We start from the raw sequence: 20,150 nt of genomic DNA on the forward strand, positions 1-20,150 counted from the left end.
GAACTGAACGTATGGAGGACCATTTTAAAAGGAATCTCTCAAAATGAGAAGACAAAGCTGCTTCTGTGCAGAATGATGTTGGTCCTGGGGCCTTTGACAGACCTGGTAGCATTTCTTACTTCTGTACAACTGAGTCAGGCATTGGTGTTTGCATGGAAAAATTTCTACCTTAAAAGAATTATTTTAAAAATTGGAGTATAATTGCTTTACAATGTTGTGTTAGTTCTGCTGTACAACACTGTGACTCAGCCATGAGTATACATATATCCCCTCCCTCTTGAGCTCCCCTCCCACCCTACCCATCCCACCCTCTAGGTCATCACAGGGCGCTGAACCGAGCTCCCTGAGCTATACAGCAGCTCCCCGCTAGCTAGCTATGTTACACGTGGTTGTGTGTGTATGTCAGTGCTACTGTTGATCAAATTTCTACCTTTGAAACTCATTGGAGCTCTCACTTTTCACTAGTACTGAAAGCACCATTTCCTGAAAGATCTGCCACAGCGTGTTCTGCTTCACAAAAGCAAGCCTTGGAAGAAAAACACATGTGTGCTTAGCTGGAGGAGAGAGATTGTTTTTTAACATTACCCCCAACCCAGTCCCAAGAATACTCCGCCTAACCTTCAAATTGGATTTCGGGGAACCAAGGTTTTGAATGAGGTGCTATTGCCTTGACGGTTTGGTGGGGATGGAATTAAGGTGATGTGTGTGAGGTTAACAGGGCGGGATTGTTTGGCTCTGGAGGGTTCAGGGGAGTGTTTTTCAGTCCCTGAGCTTCACATTGCATCCGTAACTCAGCCAGCTTTTTTCTGTCACATTAGCTTCTGCTGTTCTATGAGGGCTCTCCCAAGACTCCCAGGACACAAGTAATGATGCTGTCTGCTTCTAGGGCACACCCAGCTTGAGGGAAGCTGGTCCTTGTGTGGACCTGTGTTCCTAAATCACACTCAAAGGCCAAACTAAACATTAGATGTTTCAGATTGGAAACATTCAAATTAGAATTCTGACGCTTGGCTTGTATCTTCTGATAGTCCCGGAGTCAAGGTGCTGGAGTCCTGGGAGCCCCCGATGCTTTCTCTTTCACTGTTGGTTGAAAACCTCTGTGATGCTGCCATCCAAAGGCCCTGCCCCACCTGCCTGCTCTCACCCTCAGGCTCTGTGGGTTCAGTGTGTAATTCTATTTCCTTTTGCTGTATGACATCCACGTCAGATGATTGTTTCCACAGGAAACTATGACTTGGAAATCCATAAGGTGCAGAACTGACTTTACCTGTGCCGTAGGCTCAGTTGTGTTCTCTTCCCCCATTCATTCAGTTGGTTAAGTCTAATTCCCTAGTGCCTCAGACTGTGACTGCAGGGGTCATGGGAACTAAGATCCCGCATGCCATTTGGTGTGGCACCGCCCCCCCCCGCCCCGCCCCCAGGTAATAAAGTTTAGAAAATAAATGCTTTAAAAATGGTGATGTCTAGGGCTTCCCTGGTGGCTCAGTGGTAAAGAATCTGCCTGCCAATGCAGGAAAAATGGGTTCGATCCCTGATCTGGGAAGACCCCACAAGCACAAGCCGCAGATCAACTAAGCCTGTGCTCGAGGGCAGTTCAACTACTGAGCCTGTGCTCCAGGGCCGGGGAGCTGAAACTATTGAGGCCACATGCCGCAACTACTGAAGTGCAGGCGCCCCAGAACTTGTGCGCCACAACAAGAGGAGCCACCGCAGTGAGAAGCCCACTAGAGGGTAGCACCCGCGTGGCGCAACTAGAGAAAAGCCCCCTCAGCAATGAAGACTCAGCACAGCAAAGAATAAGTAAATAAACAAACATTAAAAAATGGTGACGTTGGCAGTATGGTGGAGGAGGCCACTCCATACGCTCATCCTCCAATAAAAACATGGAAAGTTGGACAGCAACTGTCAGAACCAGTTTTGTGAGAATTCTAGAAAATGGTTTATGGAAGTTGATAGCAAACAAACAAGCATGGAAGCAAGAAAAAGTCACTACAAAATGGCTGGAAGGTTCTGTGGCACTCTCACTCCTTTCCCGCACCCTCTCTGTGGTGGCAGTCGTGGAACAGCACCTGTCATTAAGCGGCACCAGTCTTAGAGGAGGGCTCCCAGCGTGGAACCACTTCCCTCGGTCCAGAGAGGGCAGAGCAGACCGTGTTCACAAATTACTGTGTAAGCCTGTTCCCTTTCCTCCCTGGGTGGCTACCTGAAGGACTGACACTAGGTGGCGCTCTGTTTCACCTAACCGGACTCCAGAGCGAGGAAGCTTGAAAACACTGCAAGCCAAACTAACCAGCCGCAGAGGCCTGTTATTTCAAAACATACAGCAGGGAGTACCCTGGTGGTCCAGTGGTTAAGCCTCCGTGCTTCCAAGGCAGGCGGCGCGGGTTCCATTCCTGGTCTGGGAACTAAGATCGCACACACCATGCAGCATGGCCTAAAAACAAAAAGTATAGCATAGACTGCTTAAGGCAAAATCTTAGGGGAGATGTCATTGAGAAATTAAGACATCCAAAAGCAACTATGTATACTGGGGAATTTGGAAAGCCGTATTTAAGCCGTATTTAGAAAGACCAGGGTAAGACACATGCTTAGAAAAACCCTGAGAAGACCCTAAGCTTTCATCTTGGTCAGATCCAGTGCAAGCCTGGTTAGGAGCTGAAGAAGGGCCTCAGATAGTAAGTTTGGAAAACTGGGAGAACTCCTGGAATTCAAGGAAATCTCTATCAAAACAACTGAACAGAAGCTAAGGAACAAAGACTTCCACGGCCACATCAATAAAGAATATGGGCATTGCCACAATAGTCTGGGAAAGTCACTAAACAAATGGATTTGTACACCATTTAACAATGAATAAACTATAAAAACAGCTCATACAGCTCAACACCAAACAAGCTGATTAAAAAATGGGTGGAAGATCTAAATAGATATTTCTCCAAAGGAGACATTCAGGTGGCCAAAAGCGCAGGAAAAGTTGCTCGACATCTGTAATTATTAGGGAAATGCAAATCAAAACTACAATGAAGGTATCACCTCACACCAGTCAGAAAGGCCATCATCAAACAATCTACGAACAATAAATACTGGAAAGGGTGTGGAGAAAAAGGAACCTAGCTACACTGTTGATGGAATTGTCAACTGGTACAGCAAGTATGGAGAACAGTATGAAGGTTCCTCAAAAATCCAAAAATAGAGCTACCATATGATCCAGCAGTCCCACTCCTGGGCATCTCACTCCAGAGGAAACCATGATTTGAAAAGACACACACAACCCACTGCTCATGGCAGCGCTATTTACAATAGCCAGGACAAGAGACAACCTAAATATCCCTCAGCGGCTGAAAGGATAAAGGAGACGTGTGCGTGTATGCAGTGGAATATCACTCACCAACAAAAACAAAATAATGCCGTTTGCACTGACCTGGATGGCCCTAGAGATGGTCATATTGAGCAAAGTAAGCCAGAAAGAAAGAAACAGCATGTGATATTGCTTATACGTGGAATCTTAAAAAGTGGTACAAATGAACTTATTTGTAAAACAAACAGATGTAGAACACAATCTTATGGTTACCAAGGGGGAAAGACCCCCTGGAGGAGGAAATGCCAACCCACTCCAATATTCTTGCCTGAAAACTTCCATGGACAAAGGAGCCTGGGAGGCTACAGTCCATGGGGTCACAAAGAGTTGAACACAACTGAAGTGACTTAGCATGCACACATTAGTCAAATACTGTAGATAATACCAAGTAATTGAAACAAATGTGAATGTTTCTCAGTAGAAAGATGGTCAAATTATGGTAAATGATTTTATGGAATGATGTGCTACTGAAAAGAATGAGGGATACCTTTACGTACTAATAGGTGAAGAGCTCCAAGATAAATGTTATACACACAATGTCAAAACAAATACAGAAAGACATATTCCAGTAACAAAGCAAATAAAGAGTTAATGGTAATATAGAAAATTAGATTTGGTAATTATTGCACAACTCTGATTATTCTAAAACAAACTTAATTGTACACTTTAAATAGATGGATTATGTGAACTATTTTTAAAAAGTAGCCTAAAAATCGATAAAAATAGAATCAAACTATTTAAAAAAGTAGTCTAAAAATCATGCAAGTTCTCTGGTGGTTCAGTGGCTGGGACTCAGCGCTTTCACAGCCAGGGCCCAAGTTGAATCCCTGGTTGAGGAACTAAGATCCTATAGCCACAAGGCATGGCCAAATTAAAATAAAAAAGAAGTCTAAAAATCAATGGCTTGATATGCTAACATTTAGGAGGGGGTGGCTTTATTTGAGATATAAGTTAATAATAAATTCACGAATATATTTACAGCTGGTATTTTCAACTCATCTCCTCTTAACTATTAGGAAATATTTCTATTTTTGAAATCTTTGAGAGCAATGAAGGGAAGACAGAAGTTCACTTTGATAGATGAAGAGGTTATTATGTGAGGCAGAGTTGGGCATTCCTTCTAAGTGGAAACCTCTAGAAATTGCAGAAAGTAACTGTAAGTTAGGGCAATCTGCCTGTTGAGCTATAAAAAAATTTAGACCGAGTGCTTCCTGTTTATGTACACCTTGAGTCAACTCACTGACTTTCTAAATTATCAACTCTTTCTTTCTCTTTATTGACACAAAGGAACAACAAAAGCTAAAATCCAGGTGTATGGTCATCTCATTCAATAAACTGCTTATCTGCCTTTGCAACACAAAAAAGTGATACAAGTGAAAAATCAATAAAATTATCCTTTGCTTAATAAATACTCCAGTAGCCCAGACAGAGTTCAGGCAAAATAGCCATGGACAAAGACTGCCACTGCCAGGAGGATGATGGCGTTGATGTTCACTACTGTCCTCCATAAGGGCTTCTCAGACGTGTCTGCCAGCTGCTTCTTCTGGGCTGCTTCCTCCTCTTTGCTCAGTTTGGGGCCCTTCCTCTGCAAACCGCAGAACAAGTCGTAAGCCTTCCTGAGACAGCCACGAGTTTCCTCAGGATTATCTGAAATGAAGAAATAAATGATTACAGAACACGGGAAATACAAATCCTGTCAATGTAGTACAGGTGATTGTAAAGGATGATTATAGCTGCTAAATGTTACAGGAATCCCTGGCACACATGGATAGATGGTGGATGGATGGACAGACAGACTGACGGACAAGTGGATGTAGGGATGGACTTCACATGTAGCAAATTGTCTTGGCTATTGGGAAGGTAAGGTTTTAAAGTCTAAGTTTGCCATAAACCTAAGAGGTTTTTCCAAAGCTGAATTTCATGGCATTAAAAAAAAAGAAAAAAACAAAGACAGTTACATAGAGTTTCTATGTGAAAACCAAATGTAAACCAGGTATTACCACTGTCAACACCATCATCGGCTTCTTCATGCCTTTCCTCTTCTATATCTAAATCAATTCGTTCCTCTGTGCTGTTCCGAAGAGCCCAGCACAGGTGATACAGCTAACCAGAGACCAGAGACAAACATATTAGTGATAGCAAGTGTTTACAATAATGAGATGATACATTTGTTTCTTGTACAGTGCAAAAAATCAAACAGCCCAGGAAAGTACAGACAACAAAGAAGAGATCTTCCACCACTCTCACCCACAAAATCATCTATCCTTTAAAATTATCTCTGCGTTTTTTAAAATAAAGTTCTTTATGGTTTTAATAATATTTCTGTTTTCTGGTAGTTTTTAAAAAATCATCAGTAATATGTTTACAACCCCTATTTCCAGGTCCCATTGTACAGGACTCACACATGAGTTGAAGCTTTAAAAGGCAAAGAATCCTTTGAAAATGAGCGTATCTATTACTCACATGCACATCAGGAATGGGTTTTGTTAACAGGGGAATTCCCAGGATGATCAGTATGGAAACAAAAAAGAGAATGAGGGCAAAGTACAGATAGCGTATTCCACAGATGACTCGGGGGCAGTTGCTGGCGGCCAAACAACTCCCCGTTCCGTAGACAAACTCCGCGATCATACGGATGAGGCCAATCACAAAGCCAACAATTAGACCCCAGAAGCCTCCCTGAGAAAGAAACAAGGGTAAAAGTTGTGTGTTCAGAAAAGACAGCACACTCATTCAAGAAAGTCATAATTATCATCCTGTCTGTTTTCTCCACTAAGGACCAGCAAATGGCTACCCTTGACCACAAGGTCGTCAAAGCAGGGGAAAAATGAAAATGCCTGTATTCCCAGGAGGCTGTTGCTCTCTGTGGCTCTGAAAGATCTTTGTGTTTGACTTTATAAATATATATATATGTTAAAACTTGTGACATTTTGGCGAATAAACATAACTATGCCTTACGTTACACAATTTAAAGAATTGATATTAGATAGTTTGACAACTTTATTAAACTTGTGACAATTAAAATCATTTATTTTATCTGTGAAGTTGGTGGGAGTAGAAACAAGTATCCCTGTTCCCCTGACCAAGAATTTGTTGTTGTTGTTGTTTAGTTGCTAAGTTGTGTCTGACCCTTTTGCAACCCCACGGACTATAGCTCGCCAGGCTCCTCTGTCCATGGGATTTCTCAAGAATCCCAGTATTCTCAAGAATACTGGAGTGGATTGCCATTTTCTTCTCCAGGGGATCTTTCCAACCCAGAGTTCGAACCCACATCTCCTGCATTGCAGGTGGATTCTTTTCCACTGAGCCACCAGGGAAGCCCAGTCAAAATGTTGCGTTTAGGAAAAACAGTATTACGTAGGGATTAGGACTGTGAGCTTTGGATGCAGGAAGGCCTTAGTCTGTATCTCAAGATCCCACTTACTAATGTTAAGTAACATATGGAAAGAACATACATATTAATCTCTCTGCATCTGTTCCTCATCTGAAAATTATTATAATTAGGCTAATACCTGGGAACAAAGAAGCAGTTAAATATTCAAGGCCCATAATAATCAATTATATACATCATAATATAAACATTTTAAAAATCTTTATGAATGTAGTAGAATTTTTTCTAAGTACTTCATGTTTTAAACATCTTTTAAAATTTCTTACATCAATCTTTTAAGGTAGGCACTGTGACTGTCTTAATTTTACAGAGTCAAATGGTCTGATTAAGATCACAGTGATATTCAGTGGTAGAGCCAGGATTGGACCCTGGTGGTCTTACTCCAGACCTTGTGTTCCTCAGCTCTGTGACGAGGATGTAGATACTATTTTGTAAGAAATATAAAGACTGTACTCGAGTGTGCACTATGTTTCTATATATTCTAGTTAGAATTAGGAACTGTAGCTGACCACAGTTGAAATTGGGAGGGGCCTTGAATTGTATAAATAGGGTGGGAAGAATGCACTTTTCTACCAGTGAATGAAATACCTTTTTCTCACTCCAGCAGGGGAGAAGTGTCCCGATCTTCACTTACCTGTTCGTTGACTCTTTTACAGAAGATGGCAAGCAGGAAGACAGCTGCAATTGGAGGCCCAAGGTAGCTGGAAATAGATTCTATGTAATGGAACAGTTGTCCATTTTGAGCAACCTGTACTAAAGGGACCCAAACAATGCTGATGGCAATTAAGAGAATGATAAATAACCTGGGAAGAAAATAGGATGATTTCAATATTAAACAAAAGCCTTACTGGTACTTGCATTATGGTTTGAATTCATTCTGAGGCCATTCAGCTCCTTGACCTCACAGGGAGCCACACTGTGCCTAGCGATTATCTGTTAGTAAAATTCTAATAAAGCAATTGCTTATCTATAATGAGTCATAATATCTTCAACAATGAGATTAAATACTCAAATGCCAGCAATTGACTAATCTGTAAGGTGGTTTATGATATATACCAATTGAAACTACAACACACTATTTCTATTAAGAAGCAATTATTTGCATGATAAAGAAAGCAGACTCCCACGGTGGCCTTTTATCCTAGCTTGAGAGAAACTAAGTCAGTTTGTATAGGTGGGAATTAAAACAGATATGCTGACTGAAGTGGCCAGAAATGCCAATTTGTGCGTTTTACTACTTGAGTACTTTGACAGTTAGAAAAAATCGGTTAAAATATTGAGAACCAGTAAAAACCTACTAGAGGCTCCTGGGGTCCAGGCATCATGACTGATTCACTCTTCTAAACTCCAGTTATGCTTGTTGTATAAGTAAACAAACAAGCAGTTTACTGGACTTTCTGTAAAAGGTTATCACTACTCTGTGCTCCCCTGGAATAGAGACCTGAAGATTGAGAGACGAGAGGGGCAAGTATCTGGGCAAGAGATTGAGGCACAAGTGTCTCATTTAATCTTTACAAAACCTCTGCAACTTTGCAATAACTAAATGTGCTAAACCATGGCAAGTCTGCGCATGGTGCCTAGAACGCAGTATAAATTCAACAGATAACACCCATTCTCCTAGTTGTTATCTTCATTGGAAAGCAAACCATACACCTCTCTTGCTCTTATCTTTGACTGATTTCTAACATACGTGGAATGAAATCCAAAGTCTTGTTACGGCTCGAATGGCCCTGTGTGCCCCTACCTCCCTTTACCTCTCTGACTGTGTTTCCTGTCTCCCTCCCAGCTGCCCCTCCTGTGCCAGCCTCACCCCTGTGGTCCTCACACGCGTGGCACACGACTCTTGAGAGCATACAGCACTTGCTGCTCTGTCCACACTGAGCCACGGGACTCACTCCTCCGTCTCCTGCAGGGCTGTGCTCAAATGCGGCACCCTCAAGGGAAGACCCCTGAGCACCTGTCTTCAGTAGTCACCGTCTGTAATCCTGTTTTGCTTTTCTACCTAACATTTTTTGTTATCAGGTATAGAATGTGTGTGAGTGTGTGTGTGTGTGTGTGCGCACACACACACACATGCACACGCTCAGTCATGTCTGACTCTTTGCATCCTCAAGAACTGCAGCCCATCAGGCTCCTCTGTCCATGAGGCTTCCCAGGCAAGAATACTGGAGTGGTTTCCACTTCCTCCTCCATGGGATCTTCCCGACCCAGGGGTCGAACTCATGTCCCTTGCGTCTCCTTCATTGGCAGGTGGATTCTTTACCACTGAGCCACCTGGGAAGCCAGGTATAAAATACATTTATTGTTTATCTTTCTCACAAGGGCATAAATCCCACAAGGCAGGAAACTGCTTGTCATATATATATCCTTTTTTCATATTTGTATTCTGAGATGTAGTAGACATTTAATGAGAGATAAAAAGAAAAGCTCGTTAGTTGATCATTGAGACTTAATGTAGAAAGATGCCTAAGACTACATACCTCTTCGTGTGACCACTGCCTCTTGGGACCTGCTGAACTCTAGTCCAACACTGTCCCCACCACAAAAGCACCGGTGTCTTATTTTTCTTTCTGTCCTTTGTTCAGAGTCAAGATCTGAACCAAGTGAGCCCTTGGAATTTTCCCCTCAGGTGCTTAATTTACTAAAGCAATTGTAACTGTATTCAGTAATGCATAATTGTTTAGATAGGTGGTCAGTTTCCCTTAACACCTCATTTGTTAATGAATGTAGTTGATAAACTTCTCTGTAGTAGTGTGTGGCTGGTTTAGATACACATGGAAGCTTCTAGAGACAATGCATTTAATCTATCAGAGTAAGTGGGAAGTTTACACCCCCAGGGAAACATGGAAGGAGTATCATGATGATGTGGTTGGGAGATGGTGTGAGGAGAGGAAGAAATAAGAAACAGAGGCCTTTGAAAGTCTGGACAAAGCAACTATTTCACTTAAAATAAGGCCCCCAATTTTGTAGCTAGAAAGATGAAGTTGAATTAAATGTCCTCTCATGTCTCTTCCAAATCTGTCTGCCAATGCAGGAGACACAGCAGACAAGGGTTAGATCCCTGGGTCAGAAAGATCATCTGGAGTAGGAAGTGGCAACCCACTCCAGTATTCTTGCCAGGGAAATCCCATGGATGGAGGAGCCTGGAGGGCTACAGTCCATGGGGTCTCAAAGGAGTTGGACACAGCTTAGCGACTGAGCGTGAAGGTCTCTTCCTCCTACTCTAGAATGCTATGGTTAGTTTCCTGAACCCAAAGTTGCGGAGGTTCTAGTTCATTTATCTGCCTTTTTTTTTTTCTTTCTTTTTAAAAATACTTATTTATTTGGTTGTACCCAGTCTTAGTTCCCCAACCAGGGATCGAACCCAGGCTCCCTGCATCGGGAGTGCAAAGTCTTAGCCACTAGACCACCAGGGAAGTCCCTATGTCTGCTTTTTCACAGAGAAATTTTAGACAGAAACCAGGAGTGTCTCACCGTCCAGCTATGAGGAGCTCTCTCTCAGATGCTCTCTTCCGGATCTTGGTGTACAGATCAATGGTGAACAGGGCACTGGCACTGTTGAAGATGGAGGTCAGGGAGCTCATGAGAGAGGCCAGCATGACTGACAGCATCAGGCCTCGCAGTCCTGGGGCCGGGAGAGGGTGCAGTCACTGGTTAGGAACTGAACACCATGGTCTACGAGGGCCTTGCCAAACCAGAGAGTTGTTCAAAGATGGAGTGTCACCTGGAACGTTCACTGACTGGTGTGCCTGTCGACACGGAGCATCATATGGCACTTCCTGCACATTTCCTGGTGACTTGAGAATAGTCCAGCATAGAATTTTGGTTGTAAATATAAACTTAGAGGCCATTTGAAAGAGAGGAAACCGGGTTCTGCCACCTTTCTTTGGGGAGGAATTCTTGGCTTCCTGAAGGTTAGGGAACTGGAGAGGGAAAAGCCTAGTGGGAGGTTCTCTTGAAGACATCTTTGGTGGGCAAAACAGGGTTTTGAAAAATCGTGGCAACTTCACCCTTCAGTTCCCTCTGCTTATTAGTGATGCCATGTAGGCTTCCCAGAGTGTGAAAGAGGGTGGATGGGGTCACCTGTGGGTCGTGCTCCCTTCCTCTTGACAATGCTCATGTGGGTCCGGGAGGAGAAAGGTCACAAAAGTGTCAGCCAACCTTCGATGAGCCTAAGGCACAGGACCACCTGGCCATGGCTAAGCCCCTTTCCCTGCTCACCATCCAGTATCCTAATAGCTTCCTTATTTCACATAATGTGTGGTTTGTTTTTTGTCTCACCAAACTGGAATGTGAATTTTAATAGGGGATTTTGTGCTTACTTCACTGATATTTTCTGAGCACAAGGCAATGTCTGGCACATAGTAGGCACTCAATAAACAGTTGCAAATTAAATAGACTGAGGTATATTATTTGGGTACCACTGCTGTAAAGAAAGCAGAATGAATAGTTAACCTCTAGTCCTCTGAACTTATAAGTTTATTGCTATGAAACTCTTTTATTGATAAATCAATCTTTTAAATGCCCCTGATTGCCTTGATAGTTTTGAATTCAGAGGAGTAAGGATTCTTCTAATAAGAAATTATATCTGGTTCATTTTTGTATCCCCCAGGCCAAGAACAGGGCTGGTACCCTATGGAAGGTGTTCAAGAGAGGTTCAAAGAAAACAACGGAATTAATGGAAGTAAGAATGATTAAGGATTATGCCATAACCCTTTCTCATGGCCCATCTGCAGACCTGGCCTCTGAGGCAGTCCCAGCACAAAGACTTATCAAGGTATGATTGATAGATATCAACTGTAGTATTAAGGTGTACAACGTGATGTGAAATGGTTACCACAGTCAGGCTAATTAACATACCCATCACTCACATGGTTACCATATCTGGTTTTGTGATGATTATACTTGAGATCTATTCTCTTAGTTTTAGGCAAGTATTAGTAATATATTATTATTAACTATAGTTAATATAGATACATATATATGTATACATATATAGTTAATATATATACATTAGGTCTCTAGAACTTATTCATCTTATAACAGAAAGTTTATACCCTTTGATCAACATCGTCCGATGACTGCCCCTCTCCACCCTAGCTGCTGACGATCACCCTCTACTCTCTGCTTCTTGGAGTTTGATTTCTTTAGATTCCACATATGAGTGATGTCATGCAGTATTTGTCTTCAGGTGCTTGACTTGTTTCACTCAGCATAATGTCCTCCAGCTTCCTCTATGTTGGTGTAAGTGGCAGGATTTCCTTCTTTCTTTTAAGGCTGAATGCATGTATGCATACTTAATTGCTCAGAGGTGTCTGACTCTTTTTGACCCTATGGACTGTAGTCTGCCAGGCTCCTCTGTCTACGGGATTCTCCAGGGAAGAGCTGGAGTGGGTTGCCATTTCCTCCTTCATGGAATCTTCCCGACCCAGGGCAAACTCATGTCTTCTGCATTGCGGGCAGATTCTTTACCACTGATCTGTTGGGGAAGCCCTACAGCTGAATACTGTTCACTTATCAACACCTCTCTCTCTCTAGTTCATCCATCCATCCGTCTCTACCGAGCTTCACATTTTCTCCATCCAGTCATCTGAGCATGGAGGTTTTCTTACCATTGGGCATCAGTTCCATCACCAGCATTGGGTAAGCATAGTTGGAGCAGCCGACTTTAACTCCACAGTGCTTCACACATTCCGAAGGTACAACACAGGCCACCTTCTCTGAGTGGGGTCAGAGTCAGGAAAGTGGGTTCAGTGAGTGGGGCCAAACAGGTAAGATCTACAACCATTGGATATAGAGACAACTTGTAACATTATGGGTGAGAGGAATTTCCATGCATGGAAATTAGAGATTCAACTTTGAACTCCACACTCGGAACCTGCTCCCTTTTTGCCCAGAATACGACCTCCTAAGTGTCTCATGCCTATAGCTCCCTGTGCACTGACCTAGGGGCAGGGCTCTTCTTTGGGACGTGGCTGGGTGAGAGCAGTACAGCAAACAGAGGGAGATGCTCCATCCTCCAACAAAGCTGCAAGAGTGCAACTCCTCTGAGGAGCACAGAACTCGAGACAAAACCAACCGCACCCCTACGCCCACCCCCGGCACCCCACCCCCACCACAACACCCAGGAAGTTAGCCTTGTCTGGCCACTTAGCCCGGTGTTTTACCACCTATGTCTAAGAAGAAGCATCACCTGTGCTGGTTGTTGGAGTGCCTGCCCCATGTGGGATGATATCTTACTTCACTGTGGCGTTTGCACGGTATCTTTTTTTTTCCCTTAAACAATGACGACAGACAGCAAAACTTGATTAAAAAAGCCCCACCCAGAATGCTAATACCTTAGCACTTTAACTTCTTTTGTTTTTTCCAGTAGTCTTCTCTAATCCTTTTCCACCAAATATATATATATATATAGCATTGCTATGGTAATTGTTGAGGTAATAGTTTGTAATCTGCTTTTACATTTAACATAATAGCTTCAGCATTTTCCTGACTTTTGAGATAGTCTTCAGTCCCTTGTGCACAATTTTCTACGAAGAGGGATATAGTACTTTCTCTGACCGTTCTTTACTTGTTGGATATTTTCAACAACACTACAATGTTGCAGCAAGAAGAACAAACAAACATTCTGACTTGCTGTGTAGGGGAATGATTTTAATGTGACACCACATCCCCAAGGAAATACTTGAAATAAACATCATTTTAAAAATTTAAGACAAAAAAATAAGGGAGAGTGGGAACTGAAGCACAGGAATACCTACAAGGAGCTATTTACAGTAAAATGGATCATTTCGGGGGAAAAAAGGTGATATTCTTTGTAACAAGATTTTAGCTAAATAAACTGATGCCCAGTTGAGAAAATATGTTGTGGATTCAGTGTTATCTGATGGATTGCCCCACTAGAACCAGAGGCCTTGCTTAGCTGAATATATTTCCTGTACTCTTCGTAATAAAGGAAGAGTTGATTTTTCAAGGAAGATTTTCAACATTAGTAGCTACTTGCAGCTGGCTCAGAAGTTAAAGTACCCATACAACCCAATTCCAAAGTCCAGTCCAGTCTCCAACCATCTTGGAAGAACCAAGAGGTGACAGTGAATCTTGAAGACTTTCTCAGTCAAAGATGTCTTAGCCTCAACCATCACAGCTCACTCAGCTCACATTTTTCCAGTTTATCTCATCCCCCTGCATTATCCTCTAGACTAGCTTAAATCCAAGCCACTCATGAAAACAGCCTCGCAAGCTCAAATGTCTCCAAGGAGACAGGCATACAGTACAAAAGAAATACGAGAACAGAATGTCAAGTGTGCCAACATTTCCTGCTTCTAAGCCTCTGCACAGGCTGTTCTGTCCACTTGGGATTCTGCTTTTACTGTCATATGTGATGGGTTTTCTAGTTTATCGAAGTTTTTATCTATATTGAAACCACTACTCAGAATTCACATGTTAAAAAAAAAAAAGGATCTATGGATTCAAGACTCACCTGTGAACAGGATGCGGCTGATCATCCCTGGCATCACCATGAAGAACATGGGTAGCAGCTTCAGGTACCCACACATGATGCAGGCGGCCTTCACGTGTGACATGTTCTTGCCTGACAGGCAGCGCTGCACGATGACCTGCCAGGGAAACGTGATGTAGTTTGAGAAAACCAGAGGGTGACTTCAATGAAGGGGAGCGCCTCTCTTCAGAATTAATGTTACAGTGAAAAAGAGAGTCCTACTAGTGGAAAATAATGGGCTTCAGAGTAAAGTTGGAACTTGAATCCTTGCTCCTCTTACATGAGTATTTGACTTCTGTGAGTCTCAGTTTTTTCATCTCTAAATAGGGATATCTCTTGTAGGGCATTCTGAATATTTGGTATGTTTGTAAGACTCTTGTTACCTGCTGCTATCAATACCTGCTGCTGCTGCCTATCACTACTATTAAAACACGTTTACAGCTCCCAGGCTGTATTGCAACAAAGGCCATGTGCTCTTCCAGGTACAAAGCTGTCACTATTGATTTTTGCCACAAGTTGTGCCTTTGATATGTGTGTGTGCGCATGTGCTCAGCCCCTCAGCCATGTCTGACTCTTCGTGACCTCATGGACTGTAGCCCACCAGGTGGAATTTTCCGGGCAAGACTACTGGAGCAGTTTGCCATTTCCTACTCCAGGGGATCTTCCTGACCTAGGGATGGAAACTATCTCCTGCACTGGCAGGCAGATGGTTTACCACTGTGTCACCTGGCAAGTCTTTGATATTTTGCTAAGGATGCGACTAAATAAGTCACATACTCATTAGTTTCTCTCTACTATTGTTAGGCAATTATCCCGAAGCAAAAGCAAGCTCATTGACACAGAAACACCAGAGTCAGGCAGCCATCAGAATAGAATTCTGAGATATTCATCTCTAGATTTCTTCAGACCACATTGAGTTATGAATCAAACATGATGGTCCTGGGAAAATGAATGCATATAATTTCATAATTCCTACTTAAGTTATACAATTTCTTGGCTAATAAATTTCCTAGCAAAGCAGAACTTCTACCCATAATAACATTTTGATGTCACTCTTTCTTCTCAAGGAATGTTGTAAAACAAAGATGTCTTTTTCTGATTAATTGTCTTTGGGGAGACAGATCTGTTAGGGACAGTGGCGGTGTTATTTAGTGCTGAGGGAGCAAGAGATATTTTTGGACAAAGGCCTAGAAGCTAATGGTTGGAGGGGCAACACAAATTACAGGTGAGGAGAGAACCCCTGTCAGCAGATAAGCACGTTCAGCCCCTACATCTAAGAAGGATGTGAGGTCACTTATAGGAAGTAAGTCAGTTAGTCAGAGGCAAAATATAAGTAATAAAGATGGTTCTACAAATCATTGGTGTAAGGATGCATTCTTTGATAGATATGTTGAGGAAATCAGTTTACTATACAGAGAAAACAAGAACTGACACTAACATCATGTATGGCCGTTGACTTAAAGTAGTTAAAATTGTGAAATTGTAAGTTTAAGTTGACAGAGACTATTTAGGAAGAAGAAAACTTCAAAAAAAAAAAAAAAACCTCACCAAAATAAAAACAAACTAATTTGCTATAAAAAGGAGCACGCAGAAAACAAAAAAATAAGATCTTAGAAGCTTTAAATACAAAGGCAGAAAAACTGGAGAATAAAATTAAGAAAGTCTCCTATGAAGTAGAGCAAAAGACCAAGAGACGGATGTTGCAGAGAAGAAGTAAAAACACTAGAGAACCAGCTGAGGAAGACCAGCATCCAAAAGTAGAGTTCCAGATACAAGGAAACAAAATGGAAGGCAGCAAAGAAAGAATCTCCCCAAATTATCCAAGACATCAGTTACCTGATCAAAGAAGTTCACAGCGGCCTGTCGTAAAGGATAAAAATAAATCCACACACAATAGTACATCGAGGTGAAATTTCAAAATATTGAGGCCAAAGGAAAGGCAAGTTTCCAGAGAGAAAAACCAGTTGCTCAGTCACTCAGTTATGTCTGACTCTTTGTGACTCCATGGACTGCAGCACACCAGGCCTCCCTATCCCTCACTAACTCCTGGAGTTTGCCCAGGTTCATGTCCATTGAATCGGTGATGCCATCCAACCATCTCATACTCTATCACCCTCTTCTACTTCGGCCTTCAATTTTTTCCCCAGCAGAGTCACACCCAAAAGATCAAGAATAACTTCAGGCTTCTCACCTGTGATGGTGGAAGTCAAAATACAATGGATCTATGACTCTGGGAAGATTATTCAGCCTACAAACGTGCACACAGCCAGCGATCAATTTCCTAAGACTTGGAGTGAAGACATTTTGAAACATGCAGAGTCACAGCAAATGTATCTCCCTTCTTTCTCAGCAACTAACTGGATAATTCATTGCCTCAAAAAGTAGGATGAAACAAAGAAAGATGATGATGTAGAATATTGGAAATAGGAAATACAAGCCAAGAATGAAGCAAAGGGCATGTCAAATATGGTGGTGAAGGGAGTTCTGAGTTAGGAGGAGCACCAACTTCAGTGGACAACCCGAGCTGGTGAGAGATGAAAGGCTCCAAGAGAAAACGAGGAGCTCATAGAAGACTTGATGTTCTTGCAAGAATTGAGAGGAGATTTAGGCAATTTGCAGAGGGTTTGTTATTGGATGGGTAATAATCACCAAGAAAATGTAAAACCAAAGTATTTAGAGTTATTCATTTTAGGGAAAAGAAAAAGCTAAAGAAAAATCAGTCAGAGAATATTATGTAACTCGGTTGTGAGTTACACTTCTGTAGTCACAAACGTTGCTGCATTGAATGCGCAGCTCGCCAAAATTGTGAACTGGATCTATCAGGAAGATGAATGAACAGGAGGTGTGCCAGTAGGGAAATGAGAGTGGAAAACTGAAAAAGCTTAACTCTCAACTCTCTTTATGGGAAGCCAATAGAAAACTCTAAAACTGGAAAACTAAGAGGGAGCAATACAAGGATTTATTTGAATCTCCCGGGAATCAGGTTTATGAGAAAATTCTGATTCAGTGGGTCTGGGTAGCATCTAAGAGCATTCATTTCTAATGAACTCTAAGGTAATATCCATGCCAGTTGTTCACAAACTATACAGTGAGTATAGGATTTAGAGAATAAAAATACATACCAAAATACTCAACTGAGGGAGCTGAAATTGTTTGCCTTTGGGAGACAAGAAATAGGTAGAAAGTTGGACACCAGACAGCTATTTTTCATGACAGTATTAGTCACTCAGTGGGGTCCATGGCCTGCCAGACTCTACCCATGGAATTCTCCAAGCGAGGATACTGGAGTGGGTTGTCATGCCCGTCTCCAGGAGTTCTTTCTGACCTAGGGATCGAATCCCGGTCTCCTGCTTTGCAGGCAGACTCTTTACCATCTGAGGTACCAGGAAAGAGTCCATTTTTTTTTTTCATTTTTCATAACAAGTGTCGTATTAATAGAAGTGTTTGGCTCTTTAAATGATGTATGTGTGTGTATGAAATAGAAACTAGATGTTTTTCTACGAGTAGAAAAAGAATAACATAAACATATTCATGTATCTCACACACACACACACACACACACACACACACACCGAGTTTACCTGATCTGTACACCAATACCACACAGCTACAACGGTCATTCCAAATATTGTTCCTGGCCATGGAATATCCCCAGTGACAGCATCTCGAAAAATATGGTAGGAGTCTCCCCGAGGTGTGTAACACTTGGATTTGATTGTCAGGTTGTCCCCCTCCACTATGGCTGGGATGGCATTCATGTACTTCTCTGTAAAATTCTCATAGCCTCCGACTTCAGCAAAAGCTGAAAAGCAATTGGATAAAATGAAATTTCTGTCAAATCTTAGACATCTAAAGTGTTCATAACCATTCCTTTGTCGTGGAGGTACTCAAACACTTCCAATCAGACTATGTGTGGTGAGGGGAAATAGGGAAACTTACCCCACTGGGAGGGTCTGGAAAAGCTAGTCAGGTATAGGAAAGAACCACAATGGATGGAAACCTTAGGAAGATAAGCCCAGACATTTGGGACAACTTATAAAGATTCAGGTGACACAAAATTCATCAGAGTAGATTTTAGAGTGGTAGATATTACAATTCTACATTTGTAGAGTTGAGTGTGACAGTTTACTTCTTTATTTATTATTTAACTTAGCACTAATATGTTTGTGTGCACCAAATACTGTGGTGGGATTATGTGCAAAATGAATGTGCAAGGCAGAAACTCAACCTAATGGAAGATGCAGACAATGCAAGGAAATTGTTCTGATAAGGGAAATATGGTTTGTAGCAAAAATACATGGAGGACGTAGGAGGTGAGAGTCTACCCATAAGGATAGGATAAGTGAGTCTTAGAGAAGCTGACGCCAGGGTGTACACCACTGAGGCCAGAAACCAAAGGGGCATGAGCGAGAATAACAGAAGTTCTGGCAAAGTAGCAAGTTCACAAGGAATTGGTAGTAGCAGTTGCTTCAGGGGTATCGTCGTGCAATAGAGCTTCCTACAGTGATGGAACTGTTACGTATCTGTGCTGTCCAATGTGGTAACTACTGGCCACATATTGGGGCTTCCCTAATGGCTCAGTGGGTAAAGAATCTGCAATGCAGGAGACACAGGGGATGTGGATGCAATCCCTGGGTCGGGAAGATCCCCTGGAAGAGGAAAATGGCAACCCCCTCCAGTATTTTTGCCTGAAAAGTCCCACAGACAGAGGAGCTTGGTGGGCTACAGTCCATGGGGTCACAAAGAGCTGGACATGACTGAGCAACCAAGTGCAGGACATTGCCATATATAGAGTGCTTGAAATATGGCTAAGCAAGTGAGGAGCTGAATTTGTAATTAGCTTAAATTTAATAGCCACATGTGGTTAACGGCAACCGTGTTCTGACAAAATCATCAGTCATCATTATGAATTTGTTGTCTCTGTGGTTCTATCAGTTTTTGCCTCATATCTCTGAGCTCTGATTAGGTGCCTGCGTGTTCAGGAATGTTGCATTTGGTGCAACTTGAGTGGGTGTTGGAGCAGGGTGAGTGCTGGACAAGGGGGGGATGAATTGTTTTCACCCTATATCGTTTTTACTTTATGCATGGATTTTCTATGCAAACAAAAACAAAAACTATAATAAAAGATGCCAAATATTAGCAAGCTGTAAATCAGATTCATCAATAGTGATCTGGCATGACTTAAAAAAATGAATAACAGATGGTACTAATAATTGAGAGTCATAAAGGAAAATAGAAACTATATTTGTTACTTATATAAAAATAGAGTAAGGCATGTACTTTAATAATTCCCATCAGTCATAATTAAGTTAATATTCAGTTACCTAAAATTTTCCTAATATTTAATCCTTCTTTTAACGAGGATTTTATGTAAATGAAAGGTTTCTGTGCATTGGATCCAGTGCACCAATATTTTCATAAAATGTCAATTCAGTGGTACCAATTTTGTCCATTCTGAACACAAGGATATTAAGATTAAACAAAATAATTTATTTAAGCAATACTTTTTCAAAGGAGGTAAAAGTGAAAAGTGAAAGTGAAGTCACTCAGTCATGTCCGACTCTTTGCGACCCCATTGACTGTACCCTGCTAGGCTCCTCCATCCATGGAATTTTCCAGGCAAGAATATTGGAGTGGGTTGTCATTTCTTTCTCCAGGGGATCTTCCCCACCCAGGGATCGAACCCAGGTCTCCCGCACTGCGGGCAAACTCTTTACTGTCTGAGCTACTAGGGGGCCCCAAAGGAGGCAAAGTTCTCCCTTACTTCTTCATGCTGAGATAGTACAGTAAGCAAGAAGTTCGCAGAATTATACGAATGATTGGAAAATGTGACCAAATAGAGGGGAGGCAGCGCTCAAGAGCAGTCAGACTGAACAGATGCAAGTCCCAGGATTTCTGACCCCAGG

General features: G+C 42.1%; 1 protein-coding gene and 1 non-coding gene across 2 annotated transcripts in view; both read right to left on the reverse strand.

The window, feature by feature from the left end:
- Positions 1-4,787: 4,787 nt before the first annotated feature.
- Positions 4,788-20,150, reverse strand: part of LOC128062262 (solute carrier family 5 member 4) — a 29,998-nt gene continuing 14,635 nt past the window's right edge. The window contains exons 8-15 of the mRNA XM_052654662.1: positions 17,826-18,046; positions 14,227-14,362; positions 12,359-12,466; positions 10,221-10,371; positions 7,381-7,549; positions 5,819-6,034; positions 5,356-5,458; positions 4,788-5,002 (exon numbers count right to left, since the gene is read on the reverse strand). Coding sequence (XP_052510622.1) covers positions 4,788-5,002; positions 5,356-5,458; positions 5,819-6,034; positions 7,381-7,549; positions 10,221-10,371; positions 12,359-12,466; positions 14,227-14,362; positions 17,826-18,046 — 1,319 coding nt within the window. The remainder of the gene's footprint in view (positions 5,003-5,355; positions 5,459-5,818; positions 6,035-7,380; positions 7,550-10,220; positions 10,372-12,358; positions 12,467-14,226; positions 14,363-17,825; positions 18,047-20,150) is intronic.
- On the reverse strand, positions 10,090-10,162 carry TRNAG-CCC (transfer RNA glycine (anticodon CCC)). Its single transcript has one exon. It is a non-coding gene; the product is annotated as a tRNA-Gly (tRNA).

The sequence above is a fragment of the Budorcas taxicolor genome, chromosome 17 (assembly GCF_023091745.1).
Source record: "Budorcas taxicolor isolate Tak-1 chromosome 17, Takin1.1, whole genome shotgun sequence".
NCBI lineage: Eukaryota > Metazoa > Chordata > Mammalia > Artiodactyla > Bovidae > Budorcas > Budorcas taxicolor.